Source organism: Mya arenaria, chromosome 10 (genome assembly GCF_026914265.1).
Source record: "Mya arenaria isolate MELC-2E11 chromosome 10, ASM2691426v1".
NCBI classification, from domain to species: Eukaryota; Metazoa; Mollusca; class Bivalvia; order Myida; family Myidae; genus Mya; species Mya arenaria.
This window is the reverse complement of record NC_069131.1, coordinates 64,940,098-64,967,506: the sequence shown is the minus strand read 5'-3', so window position 1 is coordinate 64,967,506 and position 27,409 is coordinate 64,940,098. Positions and strand designations below refer to the sequence as shown.

The window sequence follows — 27,409 nt, the reverse complement described above, 5'->3', positions numbered from 1 at the left end:
TTTGTATTCCTAAGAGGTAAAAAATTAAGGTATACAGTCCAGTGCATATTTTATCACACATATAAATCATTCATTATAAATGAATCGAATGCTGATCGATTTCATCTACGAAAAAGTTGAACCCGCAAAAATCATGATAAAATTGGCTTTATTCGTCATTGTATTCAAGATGTAATTCAGTACTAATACGTTGACTTAAACCTCATTGAACTCCTGTTGTTTGTACAAGTGTGTGGTTGAGTACTAATAGGATGTTTACCACCCCTCACCTTGTTTTTAACCCCAATGAACTCCTGCTGTAAAAGAGTGTGATGGAGTACTTATAATCTGTTTACTTATACGCTGTTTTACCCCCTCCCCCAATGGACTCCCTGTTGTACAAGGGTCGCAAAAATTGTCGCTGGCAATAAAAAAACCCATTAGTGTCGGGTGCAATAATTAGAGTTAGTCGTGAAACCGGGAACAGATGGGTTTTTTTTGTAACGCCTCACTACTTAACTAAATTCGAAGAACTGTGACAGAAAACAAGGTATGATATTTTCATTTTCATTTATTTTTTCATGACAAAAAAATCGCAGTTAATGAGAGTCGTTGATGCGGTACTGGTTTGTGTGCTGAAAATTCAATACATATAATCATTTCAAACCTCAAACGAAATGCAAATTTGTAAACGTGTACTAATTCAAAAAAAAAATTCAGTTGACCTTTTAGAAAAATACACTATAAATCAGTTTAAAACAATAGCAATAAGACACAATATGATAAATCAACATTTAAACAGAGAGAAAAGGGAATAAAACGAGCATTTTATTTTTAATATTACACGACCTACGTTGTCTGCTAATCAATTTGTTCGGGTGTTGTTCGTTTTTCTGTGTGTCTGTTTGTCTGTCTTGCTGTACGTTTGTCTGTATATTGTACAGTGGTCAAACGAGCAAACAAGCAGCACACCCTTAATACATCGATCTTTAAGCACTGATAATATTGAATTAATGTGTGTTTCGCATACTGTACAACAAAGATTTTCACATAAATACATTTTGTTTTCATTAATCATAATTGGCTGAAACATGTATAATATAATCCTGCATCATGTGGTTGAAACAATTTACGAATCAATTAATGTATAAGATATAGTTACTTACCTGCAAATCTAAATGTCTTTAAAACTTGCTGATCAAAGTATTTGACAATATCTTATGTACTTTGTTGATTATTTTCTATCTTATTTCAAACTCATTTAGAAAGAAGCTCAGGTTCTACAGTAGTAAAAACGTTACCCTCTTGTGAAAAACCCAGCCCGTATGAGACATTTTGAATACGAACATCTTAACCTCGATGCATATCCATTATTCCGTACGCCTAGCAGAAAAACTATTAGAACCCTTTAATTAACTAGCTGCTCAGTTAACAACCGGTAAAAGTAGTACCCCCCGCCCCGTGAGACTCGAATCGTTCCCGTCCAACTCTAGCCAGTAGGACACGGACACAGTATGTTAAACACAAAGTTAATCAACAATGACAGTGTTCTGTACCGGTGGTCCACAGTGGCACACGTGGTTCATCAGGTCGCACATGGCGTGGGCGTCCGGGGGACAGCCGTCTGCTGCTATGTTTGTGCAATCGGAGGCTGCCTGACAATCTGTCGAGAAGGAGGAGTTTTCGGCTATAAATTAAGCATGATTTATAACATCAATTTGTATTAAACACTGCGAAGGATTCTTTGGAGAACGAATTTATTTTTCGTTTTTTTTTATCATTATCACCAACTCTTTGGGGGCAATGCTATTTTCCAAGTACATCTTTTCACCTTTTATGTTAGATAACTCAATGAGCTCATGCTTTTTATATTTATATTATGATTTCAAGACTCTCAAATACAGTTTCAGAAGTAACTGTTAACACATTGTATTTTTTAACGTTTGATAATGTGCAGTAGATACCAGTTTCACAATCAAGAATACATCTTGAAATTGGATCCCAATTACAATATGTAATCGTACTATGAGAGGTAAGCAAAACAGCCAGTACTGCAATGTTGTTTAATTGCATATTCACGTAAGCCAGGCAGCCAAGACCTAACGGCGATCTTTTTTAATCGCACAATAACTTAAGCCGAGCAGCCAATGTCTTACTACAGTCTTGTTAAATGGCAGGAGAACCTATGTCCAGTAGCAAAGTTCTAAATGTGATCTTGTTCAATGACCTAACAACCCAAGCCCAGTAGCCAAGTTCTAAATGCGGTCGTATTTAATGTTAGAAAAACCTAAGCCCAGTAGCCAAGTTCTAAATGCGGTCGTGTTTAATGTTAGAAGAACCTAAGCCCAGTGGCCAAGTTCTAAATGCGGTCGTGTTTAATATTAGAAGAACCTAAGCCAAGTGGCCAAGTTCTAAATGCGGTCGTGTTTAATGTTAGAAGAACCTAAGCCAAGTAGCCAAGTTCTAAATGCGATCTTGTTCAATGACCTAACAACCCAAGCCCAGTAGCCAAGTTCTAAATGCGATCTTGTTCAATGACCTAACAACCCAAGCCCAGTAGCCAAGTTCTAAATGCGGTCGTGTTTAATGTTAGAAAAACCTAAGCCCAGTGGCCAAGTTCTAAATGCGGTCGTGTTTAATATTAGAAGAACCTAAGCCAAGTGGCCAAGTTCTAAATGCGGTCGTGTTTAATATTAGAAGAACCTAAGCCCAGTGGCCAAGTTCTAAATGCGGTCGTGTTTAATGTTAGAAGAACCTAAGCCCAGTGGCCAAGTTCTAAATGCGGTCGTGTTTAATGTTAGAAGAACCTAAGCCCAGTGGCCAAGTTCTAAATGCGGTCGTGTTTAATGTTAGAAGAACCTAAGCCCAGTGGCCAAGTTCTAAATGCGGTCGTGTTTAATGTTAGAAGAACCTAAGCCCAGTGGCTAAGTTCTAAATGCGGTCGTGTTTAATGTTAGAAGAACCTAAGCCAAGTAGCCAAGTTCTAAATGCGATCTTGTTCAATGACCTAACAACCCAAGTCCAGTAGCCAAGTTCTAAACGCGATCTTGTTCAATAACGTAAAAACCTAAGCCCAGAAGCCAAGTTCTAAATGCGATCTTGTTTAATGACCTAACAACCTAAGTCCAGAAGCCAAGTTCTAAATGCGATCTTATTTAATGGCACAAGATACTAAAGCCAGCAGCAGAGTTCTTACTGAGATCTTGTAAAGTGACATATGAACCTAAACAACAGCAGCCAAGTCCTAACTGCGATCTTGTATAGTGACCCATGAACCTAAACAACAGCAGCCAATTCCTAACTGCGAACTTGTATAGCGACACATGAACCCACACCCAGCAGCCAAGTCCTAACTGCGATCTTGTATAGTGACCCATGAACCTAAACACAGCAGCCAAGTCCTAACTGCGATCTTGTATAGTGACACATGAACCTAAACCCAGCAGCAAAGTCCTAACTACGATCTTGTATAGTGACACATGAACCTAAACCCAGCAGCAAAGTCCTAACTACGATCTTGTATAGTGACCCATGAACCTAAACACAGCAGCCAAGTCCTAACTGCGATCTTGTATAGCGACACATGAACCTAAACCCAGCAGCAAAGTCCTAACTACGATCTTGTATAGTGACCCATGAACCTACACCCAGCAGCCAAGTCCTAACTGCGATCTTGTATTGCGACACATGAACCTAAACACAGCAGCCAAGTCCTGACTGTGATCTTGTTTAGTGACCTATAAATCTAAACACAGTAGCCAAGTCCGAACTGCAATTTTGTATTGTGACACATGAACCTAAACACAGCAGCCAAGTCCTAACTGCGATCTTGTATAGCGACACATGTACCGTAACCCAGCAGCCAAGTCCTAACTGCGATCTTGTATAGCGACACATGAACCTAAACCCAGCAGCCAAGTCCTGACTGCGATCTTGTATAGTGACACATGAACCTAAACCCAGCAGCCAAGTCCTGACTGCGATCTTGTATAGCGACACATGAACCTAAACCCAGCAGCCAAGTCCTAACTGCGATCTTGTATAGTGACACATGAACCTTAACCCAGCAGCCAAGTCCTAACTGCGATCTTGTATAGCGACACATGAACCTAAACCCAGCAGCCAAGTCCTGACTGCGATCTTGTATAGTGACACATGAACCTAAACCCAGCAGCCAAGTCCTAACTGCGATCTTGTATAGCGACACATGAACCTAAACCCAGCAGCCAAGTCCTAACTGCGATCTTGTATAGTGACACATGAACCTAAACACAGCAGCCAAGTCCTAACTGCGATCTTGTATAGTGACACATGAACCTACACCCAGCAGCCAAGTCCTGACTGCGATCTTGTATAGTGACACATGAACCTAAACCCAGCAGCCAAGTCCTAACTGCGATCTTGTATAGTGACACATGAACCTTTTACCCAGCAGTCAAGTCCTGACTGCGATCTTTTATAGCGACACATGAACCTAAACACAGCAGCCAAGTCCTAACTGCGAACTTGTATAGTGACACATGAACCTTCTACCCAGCAGCCAAGTCCTAACTTCGATCTTATATAATATCAGAAATATCAAAGCCAAATTTGACCATTTGTATTTATAAATATAAAGGGGCTTTGATGGTGTTGCACTTTCCATTGCTATTAATGATCAATCGTAATCAATTGGATGCTAATGTTGTTAGTGTGCTTCCGAGGATTGCATTTTCGAAATTATATTAGTAATGATTACTTATACGATTTAAAAGACAGGTTCCCGGAAGCACTGCGTACACTCTAAAGATTGACACAGCGGAATCAGCGCTTTCAAAACTAAATGTAGTAATATTTAAATTAATCAAATCATATAACTTATAAGCCTCACCTTTGTCGCACGTGCAGAATCCTAGACGCTTCCCCCTTGGACCTGGCATGTGCTCGCAAAATGGCGCATATCCTGTGTCACATTTCATGTGCGACATTGCGCACGAGTTGTTCTGACCGAAACAATCAAAAGCTGTAGCTACAACTGCAATAATAATATAGAAAATCATGAATGATTTGTCAAAAGGAATACGTAATTATCCAAATAGTATGCAGTGGAAACTACATGGGTCACCTGGCAGCCAAACTGTAACTTTGTAAAGATTCACAAGCAACGCCTAAGTACGGTGGGGGAGAAATATGTCACTTCGTAAAGGTGAACAAGCAGGGTCTTACTAATTCGGGCGAGAACTGTGATTTTGTAAAGATCAATGGCGAGAATTATAACTTTGTCAAAATAAACACGCAAGGCATATCTACGTCGGGGCGAAAACTCTTTTTTTGTAAAAAAACACACAAGCAAGGCCTAAATATGGCGGGGCGAAAACTGTTGCATTGTAATTATGATCAAGCAAGGTGAAGGTATGGCTGAGCAGGAACTGTACCTTTTAAAGTTTAACAAGCAAGGCCTAACTATGGCGGTGCGAAAACCGTTGCATTGTAATTATAATCAAGCAAGGTGAAGGTATGGCTGAGCGGGAACTATACCTTTTACAGGTTACCAAGCAAGACCTAACTATAGCGGTGCGAAAAATGTTTCTTTGTGTAGATACACATGTAATGCCTAACTACAAAGGGACAGGAACTGTAACTTTGTTAAGATTCCCAAGCAAGGCCTAACTAGGGGGGATCGAGAACTGTCACTTTGTAAAGGTGCACAAGCTAGGCCTAACTAGGGCAGGTCGTAAACTGTCACTTGGTAAAAGTGCATAAGCAAGGCCTTACTAGGGCGGGTCGAGAACAGTCACTTGGTAAAGGTGCACAAGCTAGGCCTAACTAGGGCGGGTCGAGAACTGTCACTTGGTAAAGGTGCACAAGCAAGGCCTAACTAGGGCGGGTCGAGAACTGTCACTTGGTAAAGGTGCACAAGCAAGGCCTAACTAGGGCGGGTCGAGAACTGTCACTTGGTAAAGGTGCACAATCAAGGGCTAACTATGGCGGATCGGGAACTGTCCCTTGGAATAGGTGCACAAGCAAGGCCTAACTATGGCGGGTCGAGAACTGTCACTTGGTAAAGGTGCACAAGCAAGGCCTAACTAGGGCGGGTCGAGAACTGTCACCTGGTAAACGTGCATAAGCAAGGCCTAACTAGGGCGGGTCGAGAACTGTCACTTGGTAAAGGTGCACAAGCAAGGCCTAACTAGGGCGGGTCGAGAACAGTCACTTGGTAAAGGTGCACAAGCTAGGCCTAACTAGGACCGGTCGAGAACAGTCACTTGGTAAAGGTGCACAAGCAAGGCCTAACTAGGGCGGGTCGAGAACTGTCACTTGGTAAAGGTGCACAAGCAAGGCCTAACTAGGGCGGGTCGAGAACTGTCACCTGGTAAAGGTGCATAAGCAAGGCCTAACTAGGGCGGATCGGGAACTGTCCCTTGGAATAGGTGCACAGGCAAGGCCTAACTATGGCGGGTCGGGAACTGTCACTTGGTAAAGGTGCACAAGCTAGGCCTAACTAGGGCAGGTCGAGAACTGTCCCTTGGCAAAGGTGCAAAAGCAAGGGCTAACTAGGGCGGGACGGGAACTGTCACTTGGTAAAGGTGCACCAGCTTGGCCTAACAACGGTGGGTCGAGAACTGTCCCTTCGTAAATGTGCACAAGCAAGGCCTAACTAGGGCGGGTCGGGAACTGTCACTTGTTAAAGGTGCACAAGCAAGGCCTAACTAGGGCAGGCCGGGAACTGTTCCTTGGTAAAGGTGCAAAAGCAAGGGCTAACTAGGGCGGGTCGGAAACTGTCCCTTGGTAAAGGTGCACAAGCAAGGCCTAACTAGGGCAGGTCGAGAACTGTCACTTGGTAAAGGTGCACAAGCAAGGCCTAACTAGGGCGGGTCGAGAACAGTCACTTGGTAAAAGTGCACAAGCTAGGCCTAACTAGGGCAGGTCGAGAACTGTCACTTGGTAAAGGTGCACAAGCAAGGCCTAACTAGGGCGGGTCGGGAACTGTCACTTGGTAAAGGTGCACAAGCAAGGCCTAACTAGGGCGGGTCGAGAACTGTCACTTGGTAAAGGTGCAGAAACAAGGCCTAACTAGGGCAGGTCGAGAACTGTCACTTGGTAAAGGTGCACAAGCAAGGCCTAACTAGGGCGGGTCGAGAACTGTCACTTGGTAAAGGTGCAGAAACAAGGCCTAACTAGGGCAGGTCGAGAACAGTCACTTGGTAAAGGTGCACAAGCAAGGCCTAACTAGGGCGGGTCGAGAACTGTCACTTGGTAAAGGTGCATAAGCAAGGCCTAACTATGGCGGGACGAAAACAGTGAACGAGTAAGGTCTTAACCCGGCCAAGCGAAAACAGTAATTTCGTAAAGGTGCACAAGCAATGCCTAAATATGGCGGGGCTAGAACAAAAACAATTGTCAAGCATTGAGGCAAAAATAAGATAATACCACAATACGCAATGCAAAGGGGCGAAATTACTAGAATGTACCTAGTGGTGTGGCAACAGTACGCCGCATTATTATTTTGCATATTCGCCTCGCGTAATTCGCCACGCCACATGACGTATTTTCGCCCAGCCATAAGACGCATTTTCTTTGGCCCGCCATTTAGGGTGTTTTCGTATTTAAGGAAATAGCAGATATCAGACATCACACTTAAGAGATAACAGGCACCTTCAACCTATCTATGGCTCTTTAAGTATTTGTTGGACGTTAAAAATACACACTACTCTATACTAAAAAGCTGGAAATATTTTGCATGCAAATATGCTATTTTTTATTTTCAATTTTAGAAATTTCATTACGACTAAATAAGTGCGGTAATGCGTCAATACTATCAAGTTCAATTGAAATACCATCGTTTGAGACCCACAACTGACTCAATCCGTTAACTCCATTAATTCATTCATTCATTGACGATTAAACATCTGAATGGGTCTGTCATGAGAAATCGATAATAATGAAATATTTCTAACTTTGTAAGTTTAGTTTATTACAAATAAGAGCTTACCTATGCAAACAAACAGAGTGATGAGCACCTTCATGGCTGTCAGAATCTGTAATTTTTGCGACTGACAAAATCCTTGACAATTAATACGACGTGAAATGGATGTCCCATATTCATGCCCTTATCGTCGTAGGCAGACATCTACTGCGGCTAATAGATATACAAAGATAAACCGAAAAAGGATTGAGCGTGCACTTTGTAAATCTAGGACGATTTAGTGTTGGTGTTGTTACCGCAAATAGTTATTTATGGATACTTTTATCAATCTCGTTTTAACTCGACATCTACACAAACGTTGGACGTATATATCGATCCCAGTTGAGGAACAAAAGTTTCATAATGATGTTATAGGTAGAATAAACGGGGAAAATAAAGGATGATATCTGAAGATCCCTCTTATATAAATATATATATATACGAAATATGAACAGCGCTTAAGGCACAAAAACACATCTTTGTCGAGATTAACGAATTATTTAATCAAAATGATCTATGGGGCAATAGAGTGTGTAGCCGCGGGAGCTTTAAACGCAATAAAGCATGTGCAATTTGATTCTGCTTACCAATTTGCATGCATTTAATCTTGTTATGAAAACAAATTAATAATGTAACAGATTGCTACTGCAGATTACCTTTCCTTACTTTAGAAGCTCTTTTCCCTTTTTATTTCTTGATTCTGCTCTCTCGGCTGGACTTTCCTCAACTTTGACATGTATCCCTTATAGGGACATTACACAAACTTATGAATAAAGCCGAATGTAAGGTACATTCTTAGGAAGATGCACAAGCAAGGCTTTACTATTGAAATTCTTTTCGCGATTATTTCATAAATCGTTTGCCAACAGTTTATTCAATGTCGTCCATTTTGTCGGTTTCCAAAAATATAATTGTCATAAAATCCACTAAAAGGGAAAATTAATTTTAATGACAAACTGTATAAAGTTGTTAAATTATTTAGTTACTAGTAATTACAAATATGTTTTAAACAAGGCACACAGTTTTTAAAACATTCGGTAAAACGAGAAACAAACCTGATTGATGTCGAATTAAATAATTAACAGCATTCTCGTATTTGGGCGGGTTTCGACAGCCACACACAACGGCAGAATTATCCGACTGTGGTCCGTGTTTGGCGAGTCATTTAAAGCTCTACATTGTCTTCCGACGTAGCATTTATGACGCAATTATCACGTGGCATACGCACACTGACGATGGGGCCATCATAACAACGAGCGACAAAATACCGTAAGTTCACGAGTTTCAGTTAAATGTCTAGCGAGTCCTACAAAACAAATTTTTACTTGCAAAATCAAATTTGGCGAAGTAAATATTAGAATTGCTCAGGAATATTACTTTGAAAAAGTGATCGTACGGTATGAAATATACCGCAGTCGGAGCACCTCGGTCATTTTCATTCGAAACAACCTCGGATGTTAAACTATGTCAGGACTATTAACACTCAACTACACCTCAAGTAGATCGCGAAGTTGTTTTAGAATAAAACCAGAAATGCAATTATATAATATACTTGACTCTTTATTGTTCCGTTATATTTTTAGTAAAATGGACCCCTGTCTGACATAAAACATTTAGTACAGCCAACATTGAAGACATGGCCGATATTTTAATTTAACGAATTACTTTTCCTTTTCTGCCCCGTCGTATGACGGAGATGTCCGAGGTGTTCCGATTGGCATACACCGTTGGCTTTGATAATGACGTTCTTGCAATATAAATAAACAATGACAATACAATAACTTGCATTATATATATTTCGACACTAGAGTAATATAAACGTCAAACATGTGAAACGATCTTAAACAAGGGGCCGATTGATCAGAAGTTTGTTCCGTTAAACACGTTGGTGTCATCGTTTTCAACTTTCAAATCCTTAAAGCTGCAATCTCACAGATTGACCACTTTAACGACTTTTTTATTTTTTTTCTTGGAAAGAGCATTTTTTTGGGTAAATATCTGCAAACGAATAATATAAGATTGCTGACAAAAAATCAGACCGTAGATTTCATATTTCCGTTCGAAAATTAATGTTTTATGGCTTAAACCGTTACTAACGGTTTAGGAAAAGCACATAAAACATCAATTTTTGAACTTAAATATAAAAATCTGCGACCTGATTTTTTGACAACAGTCTAATATAACTGGTTTCCATGGATATTTGCAAAAATTGACCCGTTTCAAGACAAAAAAAAAATAATGTCTAAACGTTCAATCTGTGAGAGTGCAGCTTTGATGCTCTGGGAATAAAATGGATCCCATTGTGATCTGCAGTATTTTAAAAATGATTCGAGATACTTGTTTTAACTGAACATGTTGTATTTAAATATATCAGCATGTTAAACATCAGTTCAGCATTCAAAGTTAACAACGATGCAGTTAACACGTTGTTACCTTTACTAAAGTTCTGAACAATCGTCCAACTATATACAACAACACAAACATACGAGAGGTACTCTGTACAATGCAAGCAATCCTTTAATTATGTCATTGTTTTTTTTGCAAACCGGAAGGTGCATTAAGCCGTGCTGGAAAATTCCATATGGCTCAACTCATGCTAGACAAGTCACGCGCCACAACAAGTTACTTTCTTTTTTTTAATTTACTCTTATGGTTTACAAGCGCGAGGTTATTACAATACTTACTAGTTTAAGCCACCATTGGACTCGAGTTTAAATAAACTCTTTTTTCACTGACTGTTCCAATACAGTTATCCCATAATATAAGGTCAAGCAATTTTGGTAAGGGCAAAGTTTATGTGTGGTGTATGTATTTGTGTAGGTGGTGTAAGTTTGTTGTTAGTGTTTGTGTTTGTGCATGTGATGTTAATAATATTATGTGTGTGTGTGTGTGTGTTTGTGTGTCTGTAGAACATCATCTTTTGGGCCCTTGATTTATGCCCCTCAACATGGATTATTTTCGACTCTTGGGCTTGTCCCCATATTTTCAATTGTCTTATTATACACATACAATTATGTCTTTATAAAAAACTCGCTATCATATTATAATTATGCAAAACCTTTTAATGAAAACAGCAAAAGAAAATGATCGTCAAAAAAGAGATTTTAGAGAAACTATTTACGTCAACATTAACATAAAATTACTCTGTTTCATGACTCAGTAAACAACGTAGCTAACGCCTTTTGGTGAAATGTTAAAAAACAATGTTGTTTTTTTTACAAATCAATGTAAGAGTGCAATACAGATACCAATCATGTGTTTCCGGTTCGGATAAAAAAATCCCTGAGGACGCTGCGTGGCAAGTAACACGGCAAACTTCGTTACCAGTTTACCGGTTAGCCATAGGGTCAAATATTTCGACCCGGACTTGTTACACATGATTTGTATTAAAAGGTTAACACGTATATGCTAAAATACAAGGCTAACATCTAATCTTGAATTTTACTTGTTGCGGCACTAAACTAACCGGTAAAAAAAGAAAAGCGTTTTAAGAATATCATTATTTTCCTTTCTTTTGATTGAAATAACTAAATTATAGTGTTTGCTGAAGTTATTGAAAGCAGTAATGCTCATCGATTTGATTGTTCCATTGACAAGGTCAATCCCTACCTTCTGTGAATCAGTCACACCCATGCCAGACCACTGACTCAGTAATCCCAGCCTAAAAATACATTTGGTTCGGGTAATCCGATTCTACCTTCTAAATAGGTGCAGACCCAACCTAAAAAGTCAGTTGGTATTCATTTTTTTTTAGTGAGGGCTTTGATATGTATTTTAATACTTTTAAAGCTTAACATAAAATATTACATTAACACCAATAAACACTGCTGTCTATAAGGTTCTTACATAAAGCCGAATAACAAAGCCTACCTACCCTACCTTTTACTGAAAATAATGTTATACTAACCAAACCAATTTTTTCTTACCGCAGCAAACACAATTGATATATCTGACTATGTCGTTAAAGTTGAAATGAAACATATAATATCGCAATATAACGCATAATACCAGACAACAGCTTATATATGAAAAAAAAACATAAAAATTATTAGCTGATATTACACTTTAATACAAATTCAATTACTCTCTTATAATATCATACCATATCATATAGAAGTTTTCTCTGAATCTGTTATTACAGAGAGTCAACAATAAATGACATCATTTTGATATCGTTAGAATTTATTTCACCCAAACATCAAATTACGACAAAAAGGCTTGGTGCGCCCATCCCCGACCAAGGTCGCAACCCCATAGGTAATCAATTGGGATATCCTGGCAATGCGCCCTGTAACCATACCTGAAACATTGATATTGATAGTTTTATTCAGTTTACTCTTTGGGCATAACTGTACATTTATAATCAGTTTAAACTTTTTTTTATTTTTACAATGGCCGTATATATAGTTATATTAACTTATGCTTTGTCACTCTCGTTGGTACGATGTTGCGCGAGAGTATGTTATGTTTCTAAGGGATACTCTAGTATCCCGAGAAAACCCACTTGTCCGGCTTGGTGACCAAACTCTTTAACACACAGAGAGGGAATCGATCCCGGATGGCATTTGTGAGAAAAGAGCGCCCTAATCGGACAACCTACTTTAATATTTGACAACATCATGCTATAAACACAAAGTCTATTTAAATATTGAATATTTAGGCTACTACGTACATTACTCAAAAGGTTTAAATGACCACTAACTTATAATAACTTATTGTTTATAAGTACACGTTATAGTTACAAAAAGGTGCCCGTTTCTCTAGCATTGTTGCGGACGTTGCCCTTTACTCAGATTGTTTTTTAGGCCCTTATGTCTCCAAATTTCCAAAACAATCTGTCAACTCACCATAACTAAATGTCAACTATCATGTGTTGTTTACGTGGACAGATGTACCACGTTGTATCAGACAACCGACGTCTAACATTTAGAGATTTTGCTTTTGAACTTTCTAAAGTCTGATTTGAATGAGAAGCATATCAACAGTCGTGCACTTCAGCATTATTGTCTTCTGTTAAGCTGTATTGAAATACGAATATAACCCAGCCGATGCATTTAAAGCACAATTCTTTTTTCAATAAACGACATCTAATTACTCTTACTCCCAATTAAGATTTACCACAATTGATACACTTGTTTAAATGTACTTAAGATGATGAAAAAATGTCTAAAACAATGGTTCTGATGAAGGATACCGAGTTTAATTTGAAAGAAAGGTGCAGAAAACACGGTGTTTATAACTTGTAAGACAAAAGGAGATCAATGTTAATCCTTTAGCACTCACTAATCATTTAATACTTTTGCGTTTTCAGCTACTAAATACACGATTATAATATTTTTATCGGTAATTAACATTTTCCATAGTACATAATTTAGTAAGTAGTTTTAGATAAGAAAGTCACTTTAAACATACACAACATCTTTAAATAAAATCATATTAATTTATTTCACATATATGAAACAATGTTGACCACTTTGTTATAATTCAGATAACTAAAAAATTTAACCATGCTTAAAATTCCTATATTGCCCACGGGCAAAGATAAAACAAGTACCCGTATGCAGGGGGTCCAACGTGTTTTGTGTTGGCCGAAATTTAAGTGAGAAAATTGTGTGATTCGGAATAAAAAAAGCGGAGTCCAAAGAGATTTTGGTGTTTTGGGAAGATATTTTCACCTGTTAAGTAAGTTTTATCACTTTTCTCGCAATATAAATACGCCTACCCGGTGGCCACACCTGTAAGCTTCTCTCAGGTTTTAAACCTATGTTTCTAGAGGCATTACCAAAAAGTTATTAAATGTATAAGCTGAGCAATTAGTTGTTTTCAAAATGAAATAAAATATAAAATTGCGTGACTTGAAATTGTGTTTTTAGTCAAAGTTCACTTTTCGTGTACCTATTTTAGCTATTTTTCGGTGAATTTTTGCATATTGTTTTATTTTCGACGGTAAGTGCACTTACATGAGAACTATGCCGCCGAGGTTTCTATGTTTAAACAGCTTTTATGTTGGGCAAGGATGCATTATGCAGATTTTGTGTGTTGCAGAATCAGAATAAGCGTGTAAGTGATTTTAAAAGCATTTATTTTCACTACGCACAATTTAGTTCCAGTAGCATAGGTTCATCCTAACAATCGCGCAGGGTGTTTTGCGTAAATTCGGCAAACATCGTTTCATCCTACGCTCGGGTCGGGATGAACCTTTCTTATACACTCGGCCATGAACGATACTTATAATTTCCACTTTGTACCGTAGCATCGCATTTAAAGATCGTAGTATCTCCTCATTTGATAGAGTTTTCTCCATTAAATTAAAAATGAAAAAAAAAACTTACGAGAAACCCCATCCGCCGTGTTCTCTCCTGAGTCGGTTAATGCACTCCACGTCGTCACTCAAATTAGTGTCTCGAAAGTCTGGATTTTAAAAAGTGATAAAATATACTTTGAAAGATTCAATTATCATTTTATTTTAGGAACATGCGTTTTCAGAATTTTCGACTGTTTTTAGAGAGTAATACCAAACAGGATTTGCTTTCTTTCGAAGCAGGCAAGCCTTATAATTATTAATACATGTATTAATTTAATTCAGACCTGTGTTTTCAATAGGATGGTAGTTCACGAATCAATAGTAAGCAATCATCAGAATCTTACCTGAGCAGGGATGTCCACAATTGTTATATGTAATTCTACCATCACGGGGGTCGCAGTTCCATTTGCTGTTAATCTGAAATAGTCCATAGTCCGTCGAGCTCCCTCCCCTATTCTCATGACGGGCACGCGTGTTGAAGCTTGATTCATATTCTGCCATACACACCCCTATATGATTATATAAGGGAAAGACAATCAACAGTCCTAAGATACGACACAACATTTGTATGTGGTCCACAAAACTATTGTTAACTACTTGAGGGGGGGGGGGGGTACTTAATATCCATATTAAAATTTGATTTAGATAAATGAAAGAGACTTAATAAGTTTCGAAAAAATTGGGGCCCGGTGTTTGGGCCTCATAGTTGGTCCAGAATTCATCAATAATTAATAAATACAAATTTTAACAATGGAAACTACATTGACGCGCCCAGTAAATCTTAATCTTACCAATGTCATTTTAAAGGTACCTGCATCAAGGTTCAACCAAGACACCTTTAACGCTACGTCACAAGAATCATTACAGAACTATCAAGTAAACACATTGGTAAATGCGGTTACTGCCTTAAAGTAAGAATATATAGTGAGGGCGCTTTTAAACCGGTTTACCTTAGTAAGCACTATCGGATCCAGCTGGGGGCACCTGTGGCCACCCTTAAATCCATGTTATCTTTTCATTTCAATAAAGGAGAAAAAAGGTAACAAAATACGCCCAAAATGCATCATTTCAGACTAGAACTTTTTTAATTGGTCTTGGGGGACCCCCTACCCCCTGTCAACAATTTAAGCCAAATAAATTTTTGTCATGAGGGAGAGGCGCAATTCAAAAGGCTACGCCCCTAATTTACTCCCCCTCTAACGTAAAATCCTGGATCCGACCCTGGTAAGAAATGCTATTACAGAAAGATTGAAAGACAACTATACTACTAACCTTACAATAAAAGAAACAAAGGTACTCACATTTTTCCAATTCGTAATCAGAAACATTTTCGTTTAGTAGAGCACGCGCCAGTTCACACTTTCCATATATTTTACCATGTGCTTAAATGTACAAACTGATTATTGTCAATCGTTTTAGCAGCTGTAATCATCTCTAAACTTATTAAACTTTTGTGTTAAAATGACTCAAACTCTGATAAACAAGAGATGTTTGTCAAACATTATGCCCCCCTGAGCGCCATGTTGTCAGGATTATATGGACAATTGAATGAAATATGCATGGACCGAAATGACAGCTGATTTGTTGCTGTTTTAAGATTATGACCATTAAAGAGTGAGGATAAAGTGTGTTATGACCGTCATGACCTTTGACTCTATGAACTCAAAATCCAGAGTCATCAGCTGGTCACCAGAAACCTAAATGTCAAGTTTGAGGGCCATGGGTGCAGGCATTGTCAAGTTATCACAAGACAAGTTTTTTCCGTTCAAGGTCACTGTGACCTTGACCTTTGACCCGATGACCCCTTAAATCATAAGGGGTCATCTACAAGTCAGATGCAACTCCAAGTCAAGTTTGAAGGCCATGGGTTCAGGCATTGTTGAGTTATCACTCGGACAACCTTTTACCATTCAAGATCACTGTGACCTTGACCTTTGGCTCTATGAATCCTAAAATCAATAAGGGTGATCTACTGGTCAGGCTTAACATCCATGTCAAGTTTAATGATCATAGGTTCAGGCATTGTTGAGATATCAGTGGGGGAAGATTTGTTAACCTTTTTGTGTTAAAGGTTACTGTGACATTGACCTTGGCCTGATGACCCCCAAAGTCGATAAGGGTCAAGAATTGTCAAGTTTGCTTTCAAGGTCACTGTGACCTTGACCTTTGACCCCTAAAATCAATAGGGGTCATCTACTGGTCAGGCCCAACCTCCATGTCAAGTTTGATGACCATAGGTCCAAGAATTGTCGAGTTTGCTTTCAAGGTCACTGTGACCTTGACCTTTGACCCCTAAAATCAATAGGGGTCATCTACTGGTCAGGCCCAACCTCCATATCAAGTTTGAGGGCCATGGATGCAGGCATTGTTGAGTTATCACTTGGACAACCTTTTACCATTCCAGGTCACTGTGACCTTGACCTTTGGCCCAATGACCCCTTAAATCAATAGGGACCATCTTCTGGCCAGGCCCAACCTCCAAGTCAAGTTTGAGGGCCATGGGTGCAGGCATTTTTGAGTTATCAATCGGTCAACCTTTTACCATTCCAGGTCACTGTGACCTTGACCTTTGGCCAGATGACCCCCAAAAACCATAGGGGTCATCTCCTGGTCAGGCCAATTCTCCAAGTCAAGTTTGAGGGCCATGGGTGCAGGCATTTTTGAGTTATCAATCGGTCAACCTTTTACCATTCAAGGTCACTGTGACCTTGACCTTTGGTCCAATGACCCCCCAAAACAATAGGGGTCATCTACTTGTCAGGCCCAACCTCCAAGTCAAGATTGAGGGCCATGAGTGCAGGCATTGTTGAGTTATCACTCGAACAACCTTTTACCATTCAAGGTCACTGTGACCTTGACCTTTGACCCATTGAGCCCCCCCCTCAAAAAATAGGGGTCAGCTACTGGTCAGGCCCAACCTTCAAGTCAAGTTTGAGGGCCATGGGTGCAGGCATTTTCAAGTTATCACTCGGACAACCTTTTACCATTCAAGGTCACTGTGACCTTGACCTTTGGCCTGATGACCCCCAAAAACAATAGGGGTCATTTACTGGTCAGGCTTAACCTCCATGTCAAGTTTGAGGGCCATGGGTGCAGGCACTGTTGAGTTATCACTCGGACAAGCTTTAAAATTATTTTACCATTAAAGGTCACTGTGACCTTGACCTTTGACCTGATGATCCCCAAATCAATAGGGGTCATCTACTGGTCAGGCCCAACCTTCATGTGAAGTTTGATGACCATACGTCCAGGAATTGTTCAGTTATCACTCGGACAAGCTTTGGTCTACCGACGGACCGACCGACCAACCGACCGACCGACCGACATACCGACATGCCTGTGCAAAGCAATATACCCCTCTTCTTCGAAGGGGGGCATAAATATTCTTTCATAGAATGCTTGCTCAATACTCTACATACTAAAACGACATAAAAAAATGAAATTTAAAACAACAACAACAACTACAACAACTACAACAACAACAACACACGTTTGCTCTGGAATTACACATTTGCCATTTTTTGCATTGGGGAATTTCCTTTATCTACTTACTTCATTCTCATACCCTTTTTCTATTGCTATTAACAGACTTTACTAGACCGTGATCCTACGAATTCCCATTGCCTAGTCAACAATGGAAAGTTACATTGCCTTGTAATGTACCCGGTATATTAATATTCCTACCAAACATGGTTCTTAGAAAATGTATTAAGATATAACAGTGTGTGTATACCACGTGAATAATTACGTCATAAAAGCTACGTCCGAAGGCAGCATTTAGCTTCGAACGAAGACTTAAAACAAAGATAAGTTTTCCTTTTCCTGGCCATTTTTAAAAGAAACAAAGGGCAATCTATGCCCCTTAAAGAGCCCCGCCTTCGTTTAATTACCGAAGTTTAATAAGATGATTATTTTCTCAAACACTTCGACAAACTATTTTTTCAAAATAATGTGTTGACACTGCTCCCTAAGGCGACGGTTAAGAAACTTGAACTCTAGTAATATATATAAAAGGCTCTGTAAGTAAAAGGCGAAGAATTGGTGAAGTAATCTTTGTTTTTAGTCTTAATTCGAAGCAAAATATTGCCTTAAAAAGAAGCATTTATGACGCAATTTATCACGTGGTATACACACACTTATAAGGCCGTTTCAGATTGATTCTTAAGTGTATGAAACAGAAATTGACAACGGGGTTTCGGTTTCTACAGATTCTTGTTTTTGAATTGCAATTTGTGTTCTATTTTATTGCTTATTTGCGCCCGTTTGCATAATCTAAACTTTTGCATAAGCCTTTATAATAGTAAAAGTCATTATATACATAACGCTTACTGACAATTTTAACTTACCAATCAATGGCAGGCAAACAAGCAAGGCAGCAACGAAGTACATTATTCTGAAATAATCCAACTCAGTTACTACTTTTACAGCAATTCCGATGTCACAGAACGGGTCAAACTTGTTGGCAATGAATTTTAGCGTTTTGTCTGGCCTTATCTAAATACCAAGAGTATTATGTGTAAAGCTAAGCCATAGCTGCAAAAAACATCAATCTGACTGTTTGAGGTTATTTTGTAAACATTAATAGACTTTAAGTACAAAAGAAATATCAATAGTCATACCATAATCGTTTTTTGTTTTTGTTTTTACACTTTTTTTGGCCAATTAATCATAAAAAAACTGAATGTTGATATCATATTGATGTTAACAACATGATAATATGTAGTGGATATTATGACTGGACGCGTTTACTTATGTCCTAAATATTCAAGAGTTCGATGTCCACCCACATACTCGTAGAGACCTTGCAAACTTATATCACAGTGGCAAAATTTTGTGAAATTAAATTTTGATTTTGATACTTAATTTGTTGTAAGTATGATCGAAGGCATCGCTCATATTTACAAACCACAAAACAAACATTATATAAGTAATAATAAAAAAGTTTACCTGATACAAGTAGCTTCAGACGTGTTATCCAGGCAAGGACCAGCACTTTTATGTCAACTGAAGATACAGTTTCGTATTTATATCTGTTACATTTTCGTAAGGCATTATTTTCCATATAAGGAAATGTTTTGAATAAACTTTATATTAGGATTTTGAGGAGTTTTAATGTTAATGGTTATTCCAAAAACCTGTTCATGCTTTTATACGTGGTAAACAAATTGTTATTATTCCCGACATTCAGAAATACACCTCTCTCTTGTTCGGGACACTAGTTTGGTCACATGTTTCTAAACATAAAAAAATAATCAATTAACGTTCCTCATATATGTTTATAGTTAGTGTGTTTGAGTTAACACATGTTGGGTAACTGAAAAATCTTCTAAATTTCTGATTGGATTGGTGCTATGATCTGACAAGTAAGCATATATACCCAATATTAAAAACATGTAAAATCCAAAAGGACGACCCTGTTAAGAGTCACAGGGCTAAGGCCTTATGTACACTAAATAACTTAACGACTCGGCAATCTCAGGAACTGTTCGGGATTTACCTCGTAAAAAGGCTACAAGATATATAAATGTACGAGGCCGCTGGCGATGAACTCAAATATCATGGCGCTTAATAGACCTACTCGATAACGTAAATAATTTTCTGAAATAAACGATTTTGATTTGTGTTTTATTTTCCGCTTCAGAGAATACAAAACAATAGTGAAATTTATTAAAACCTTAGTGAGGTACTGAATGTGCATATTACACATTATTCGTATTCATAGCATTTCATACGATTCTAAGTGTTTTGTAAATTACATCATGCTTAAAACTGCTTAAGTATACACCGATATAAAGTACTAAACAGACTTTCTTCACTATACGTCATGTAAAAATCTTTGTAAACAGGCTTTTAAAGCCCATACTAACACATACTACAATGGCATTTTTGGATCCCTCGGAAAGATAGTTTGTATCTACCCCTAGCCCTGGTTAAACAACATGCAGTTAATGCACTGTATCTGCGAACGCAACACTCGAGCCGGATCAACGGTGCCGACTCCTCAACAATACGATACAATTTCGGAGCTCTTCGGCCATTTTTATCATAAACAACCTGGGATGTATGCCGGAACATCCGTAGAAGTAGTTCGCATATTTAATTTTATAATTAATTAAATTGAGTGTTTTAGCTTGTATTTATTGATCTTATTTTAAATTGATTGCCAGCTAAGTGTATTATTGCAAACAATTAAGATCCCCAAGAGTTTTAAGTCATTAAGTTTAACTGCTAAATAACATTACTACGCAATTCACTTGCAGCGGACTTAAACATACCAATTTTTAAGTATGTAAACCGTCCATATACATCCGAGGTTGTTTTCGATAAAAGTGGCCGAGAAGCTCCGAATGTACGATACAGTCATGCAAAGAAAGATATCCGATATAGCTCCTCTAAGAACTATTAATTGACCAAACAGTCTCATATAGACAGTATCATTGTACGCGACAAAATAGAAGTACACAAGAAATATAAATGCTAACGAATACTCGTGAAGCTGTAGGTTAAATGTTTAAACGGAGTGATTCCGTTCAGTTGCAAACAACCCTTACAGTGCAATTTACACAAACTCGACAGTGCCTTCTCATTGCTACCATTCGGAACTCCTCGGCCATTTTTATCGAAAGCAACCTCGGATGTATATGGAAGTAAACAAAGCCAGAAATCGGTACTGTTTAAGTCCGCTGCAAGTAGATCGCGTAGTAATTTAATTTAGCAGTTAAACTTAATGACTTAACTCTTTGGAATCTTAATTATGTTTGCAATAATACACTTTACTGGCAATCAATTAAAACTTAGATCAACAAATACAAGCTAAAACATTACATTTTAATAGTAATCTAATTCTAAAATTTACGAACTACTTCTACCGATGTACCAGCATACATCCGAGGTTGTTTTCGACAAAAATGGCCGAGGAGGTCCGAATACATTTACTCATGACAGTGAATCAAACATGGCTTTACAGTGTACGAGCATTGGCTACTTACCAGCTGTATGTGTTTGAAGCTGAATGATGTTTGATTTCAAAAACATGCTGAAAATGCTGGATCTACTTCATCTACTATTTTGTTTACATTTTCGCCGCATTGTTTGTATACCTACACCGAATTTTGGCAACTTTGGTGGCACATTTACATTCAACATTTGTGTTTTTTTTCTAAAAAGCGAAACTTTTGTTCTAACGTTGTTTAAAGAAATATTCTTATTCAAAATCAATACATACAGTATGACAAACATAACATTTGAGTGATAAACCTTGAACTGCTTACTAAATAATGCATTTACGGAAACTATTAATTACTGATAACAAGATTGTAACCGTGTATTCAATAGCTAAAATGCAAAAAAAATGTGCCGCTGTCTAGAGGCAGTTGAAGCTTACGTCATGCACCCAAATTTGAAATAGATGTTTAATCTATTCAGTGAACAATTGAAATATTTTTGTGACAATATTCAAATACAAATCTCATGTACGTTTCTTGCTTTTATATGCTCTTTTTAATATACAGCCAATCAAGCAATTTCAGTACCAAAATGTGCAATGTATTGGTGATCATTATCAATGCGAGATCATTCCAGTTAAGATCTGTTCTAAGCAAGCATACCTATGTAATTCTAATAACCGTAATATCAACATTTTGTTGATATTTTAAACGAAAAGTATTATAAACGTTCATGTTTCGGTGCTTTTCGGTCTTTGTTCAAACATCAATCCATTAGATTTGCTTTTATAAAATATTCACAAAGCTGCGACAATTTACCATTGCCCGACACTCATTCAATGAAACTAACGCCTGGACGTTTTAACTTTCGCGCCAAGAAAGACGGGACTACACAGAGGGCGGAGCTAGTTGATCAACTTAGTGCAAATACCATATATGATAGAGTTCAGTTTGGCGGTGTACAGATTTTCTTTTCATAGTTGTCTCGCTGCGCTCGCTCATTTTTCTGTAGAGCGCCAAGATGAACTCTAACATATACTTAGTTCTGCCACGAACCTATAAACCAAGGACATATACACCACATTTATATGACTGTGGTTTATAGGTTCGTGAATTCTGCTGATAGTATTTGGCTATTTTAAAGCTACTCAATGAGTAACTTAGTAGAACTGGAAAGATTTAATTACAACTGAATGCTCGTCGCCTTGTAGATTTGCAACTTTGCAGCTCTAAGTATTTCGATCAAAACATGTAAACACACGTAGTCCTGTGCGAGCATAACATTTGCTACTTATGTTGTTTTTTTCAAAATATCAACCACGTAAAAAGTAACATTTTACCAAAGTGAAACAAGGTGAAATAAAAAAAGTAGCTCAGAACGATTTTCAAACTGAAAGAAGTGTTTTATTTTAATAACTCAATATAAACTACAAAGGGAAGCCCAGTACCTAAACATTTACAAATACCCTGATTATTGTCACAAGGATAAGGTCTGAGAGACACTTAATGGGAACGGACATCTCAAAATGAGAACTCACAACATTGCGTTACACGTTGCGTGCTTGAATATCCAACATTTCTTGCCAAAGTTTGATGAAATCAAATATTATTTGATGTCATCGCGCAAAACTTTTGATATTTTTGGGTTCAGTGAAACATTTTTGACTGACAGAATATCAGACAAAATAACAAACGTTCCTGGTTATATGTTTGAACGTAAAGATAGAAAAACTAAAAAGGGCGGTGGAATATTGGTGTACATTAGAGAAAATATACCATTTATTCGCAGAAAAGAACTTGAGTCTGAACACATTGAAGAAATGTGGATTGAAGTATCTTTTTTGCAATACCAAACCATTTCTAATGTGTTTCATTTATCGACCACCTGATAGTAAGTCAGAATGGATTAATATGTTCAATAATCAGTTAAAGAATGTTGAGGACTTAAATTTAGAGTATCATATCGTCGGAGACATTAATATAAATTATAATGCCGAATGTAAGACATTTAAAATTACTGCATGGCAGGATTGTATTATGAAATACGGATTAAATCAGCTTATAGATGTTCCTACAAGAGTATCAGAGAAAACATCTTCTATTATAGATCATGTATATACGAACTCAGTGGATCGAGTATATGAAGCATTCGTATCAAATTTAAGTATAAGTGACCACTTTCACTAGAGCTGCCCGTTTACAAAAGATTTCAGAAAACACGCATCGACATCATACATTAAAATATAGGTCGTTCAGAAACTTTAATGTAAGTTCCTTCTGCATTGATCTTAACAAGGTAAATATAAATGAGGTTGAACAAATTCAAGACCCTAATGAAGCCATGGAAGTTTTATATAAGCGACTGAATGAGGTGTTGTCGCACCATGCGCCACTGAAAGAAAAACGAATAAAATTTGAAACACAACCAGCCTGGTTTACTGACAAAATAAGGTTGGCTATAAAAGAAAGAAATCGATTCAAAAAGCGTCAACATTGGTCGGAATATAGACTTTCAAGAAATAAAGTTACTCGATTAGTACGGCAAACCAAGAAAAATTATTACAATAAAGCTGTTAAAAACTGTAAAGATTCTAGGGTGTTATGGAAGAACCTCAGAGAGTTTAATGATAATAATGACACTACAAACAATAATAGTATAATATTACCACAATACCTTCATTCAAACGGATTAAATATTGTTGGCGATGCATAAATATTAGACGTGTTCAATAAGCATTTTACTGACGTATCCGATTGTATCAGTAAATCAGAGTTCGACGAAACACATTTTTCAAAACTTGGTACTAAATTATATAGTTTGCTAAAGGGTCAGTACTTTGATATATCTTACATCACCCCATTAGAGGTAAAAATGTATATTGATAAGCTTAATACGGCGAAAGCTACAGGATTAGATGGAATAGGGCCTAATATCCTAAAACAATGTGGTGATTGTATTGTTATACCACTAACGTCCATTATAAATAATAGCATACGGCTAGGAATATTCCCAGACTCATTTAAAGAGGCTAAGGTTTTGCCTATATATAAATCTTCTGGTCGCAATGATCCAAATAATTATAGACCAATTTCTATCCTTCCAACACTGTCAAAGGTGTTTGAACGGCACATGGCAGATCAAATCAAAAGATTTTTAAAAAATACGAATATCATACATGAATTTCAATCTGGGTTTCGAGAAAATCATTCTTGTCACACAGCGTTGATAAGAATAATTGATGATTGGATTGATGGAATTGACAATGGAAACTATGTAGGTGCTCTCTTCCTTGATTTACAAAAGGTTTTTGATCTAGTAGATCACCAACTACTTTTACATAAATTGAAATTATACAATTTCAGTGATAATACCGTTCAACTGATAACTTCGTATTTGAAAGATAGACACCAAATTGTAAAGTTTGGGGGTTCCCAATCTTCACGAAGATGTATAAGGTCTGGAGTTCCTCAAGGATCCATTCTTAAACCTATTCTTTTTCTTATATATATTAATAAAATTACCTTTGAACTAGAAAATTCCTTGATTGACTTATATGCTGATGATAATACACTATATGCAAAAAAGTTCAAATACGCAGGAAATTGAACGTACGTTGCAAATAAATTTAGATATAATATCGGAGTGGTGCAAAATAAACAACATGGCAATACATCCATTGAAAACGAATTGCATGTTGCTGGGCTCAAATGCAAAGTTAAGAAATGCATGTGCACTCAAATTATTCGTAGACAATGTACTTATTGAAAATGTAACTTCGAAGAAATTGCTTGGAATTGTTATTGATTCATCATTGTCATGGAACCTGCAAGTTGACTTTGTCTGCAAGAACGTAACTGCAAAGATAGCTCTTTTAAAAAGACTTAATTATTTTTTAACAGATCAAATGAGACATTTGTTTTATAAATCGTATATACTTCCTATGTTTGACTATTGTTGTAGTGTTTGGGGGAAAAGCAAGCAAACGCATACGAAACGAATAACCATGCTTCAAAAAAGAGCTGCTAAAATTATTCTCTTTAAGCCTATTAGAACGCCATCGCATGAATTATTTGAACAATTAGAATGGCTTCAATTTGAATACCGTTGCAAATATCAAACGGCTGTTATGGTATATAAATCTATTAACAATCTTACACCAAGTTATATAAGAAACATTATAAAGTTATCAAACAATACAAGATATGGATTACGATCTTCTACGCGACAAGACATTGCCCACATTCGACATAAAACTCAATACAAGAAAAACTCATTTGCATGCTACAGCGGGACAGTTTGGAACTCTTTACCAGAACGAATACGTAAATCGAACACGGAAAAGACATTTAAAGCCTGCTGCAAGAAGTTCTTTTTACATCATCAATTGCAAAAACAGTTGTAAGAATGGTACGCATAATTCCATGACTATTGTTTTTACATTATATATATCTCGAGTAAGGTGTTAAATACATGTGTGACGGTCCTATTTACTCAGTTAATAAATTTTAATGATACGATTTGTTAACCTTTAGGTACAAATTGATGTATTGTTCGGCATTGATGTTATAATTAATGTATTATATTCATGTTTCTTTATGTTTTCGTATAACATTTTAATACGTACCCTTTTGAAATAACATGAATTCTTTAAATAAAGTTATTATTATTATTATTATTATTATTATTATTCTTATTATTATTATTATTATTATTATTATAAATAAGAACAGAAAACACTAAATGAGAACACAGAACACTTAAATTAGAACAGATAACACTAAATTAGAACACAGAACACTTAATGAGAACAGACAATACAAAAGGAAAACACACAGCACTAAATGAGAACAGACAACATTAAATGAGAACAGACAAAACAAAAGGAGAACACATTCACCACTAAATGAGAACAGACAACACTAAATGAGAACAGAAACAACTAAATGAGAACACAGAACATTAAATAAGAACACTCAACGCTAAATGAAAACACAGAACATTGGATAAGAACACATAACTTTTAATGTGAACACACAACACTAAATAAGAACACACAACACACGAGAACATCTAGAATTTTAATGAAAACACACCACTAAATAAGAACACATACCGCTAAATGAGAACACACACTACTGAATGAGAGGACACATTACACCAAACAAATAAGGCAAATACATTGCGTACGGAGAACAAATTACACATACCAGGAGTTCAACAGGGGATAGATCAGCAACCGAGGTCTGAAACCCACACTTTAATGTGCTAGCGGTCAGAAAGGTAGAACTGGGAAAATGGCGAACGCATGAAAAGTTTCAACCTATGCCTGCTGCATCATATGTAAAAGTTTATTAATTCGAGCAAATTAAAATTAGATGTGTAACCAGCTATTAAATTGTATTGACATCTATTCAGTGCACAATTCAAATATTTGTGTGACATACCTCTTCCCTTAATATAGTCTTTGACTGTCGGTGGCATTGTTAGTTAATATATTTTACTACATCAATAGTGTAGTGTGAGTGTCAATCAACTACGATGTTGGCTCAATTGGTAGCAACAATAACTTGCGTTATGGGAATTTAACATTTTGACATTCGTTATGTTCCCCGTAAAGTCGCCAAAATAAGAATCGTCAAAGACTCTGAAGCAGCTGTTTGTATGGACTAGCACAATTGGATGTCGGTTAACACTAACATATAGAGCACCATGCTACTGGAAAGGCAGACATGTCTTTTAAGGTTAAATTCTATAATAATAATAACTTGTGATGGTGCAGAATCAGAGAAAAATGACATTTATTGCTGTGTCCATAAATGGCAGACATTTAAATTTAATCTTATAGTTATTTTCAGTGGGCAGTATCGCTTACCAAGAGGCTTCCAGCTCTGAATTACTTGCTTATTCTAATGAAAAATGGCAGATGAGTTATATGGTTGTGCCTTTCTAAATTCGGACAATAATGCAACAAACAAGTACAAGTATAAGTCAAAATATTTATATGTTTGTATGATTAATCAATAAAGAAATGCTGTATATAAAAATCAATCAAGTAGTAGAGTTTAGGTCCAGTTTGGTCCACTGGATGTTCAAGACGTATTGCAAAATGGATAAAAAGGTCAGTCAATATGCATTAAATATGCACTCTCACAGATTGATAGATTTTTTTTTCAAATGACAATATATATCTGACACTTCCCTAAAGCCGTTGAATTGATATCAAAGAAGTGAGAGAG

General features: G+C 37.2%; 1 protein-coding gene and 1 long non-coding RNA gene across 2 annotated transcripts; both read right to left on the bottom strand.

The window, feature by feature from the left end:
* Positions 1 to 532: 532 nt before the first annotated feature.
* Positions 533 to 1,644, bottom strand: LOC128205570 (uncharacterized). Its single transcript, XR_008256282.1, has 2 exons — positions 1,536 to 1,644; positions 533 to 614 (listed from the first exon to the last, which is right to left on the bottom strand). It is a non-coding gene; the product is annotated as an uncharacterized LOC128205570 (long non-coding RNA).
* Positions 1,645 to 12,127: 10,483 nt separating this feature from the next.
* Positions 12,128 to 26,654, bottom strand: LOC128204924 (lysozyme C, milk isozyme-like). The gene is made up of 5 exons (XM_052906325.1): positions 26,618 to 26,654; positions 15,530 to 15,610; positions 14,573 to 14,737; positions 14,257 to 14,335; positions 12,128 to 12,224 (listed from the first exon to the last, which is right to left on the bottom strand). The coding sequence occupies exons 1-5, from the start codon at positions 26,652 to 26,654 to the stop codon at positions 12,128 to 12,130; spliced, it is 459 nt and encodes a 152-aa protein (XP_052762285.1).
* Between the last annotated feature and the right edge of the window lie 755 nt (positions 26,655 to 27,409).

Coding starts and splice junctions, on each gene's coding strand:
- LOC128204924 (XM_052906325.1), bottom strand. CDS start 26,654: ATGCCACCGACAGTCAAAGACTATATTAAGGGAAGAG. Junction 15,611..26,617: donor AGACTATATTAAGGGAAGAG/GTATGTCACACA, acceptor TGTACATTTAAG/CACATGGTAAAATATATGGA. Junction 14,738..15,529: donor TGATTACGAATTGGAAAAAT/GTGAGTACCTTT, acceptor ATAATCATATAG/GGGTGTGTATGGCAGAATAT.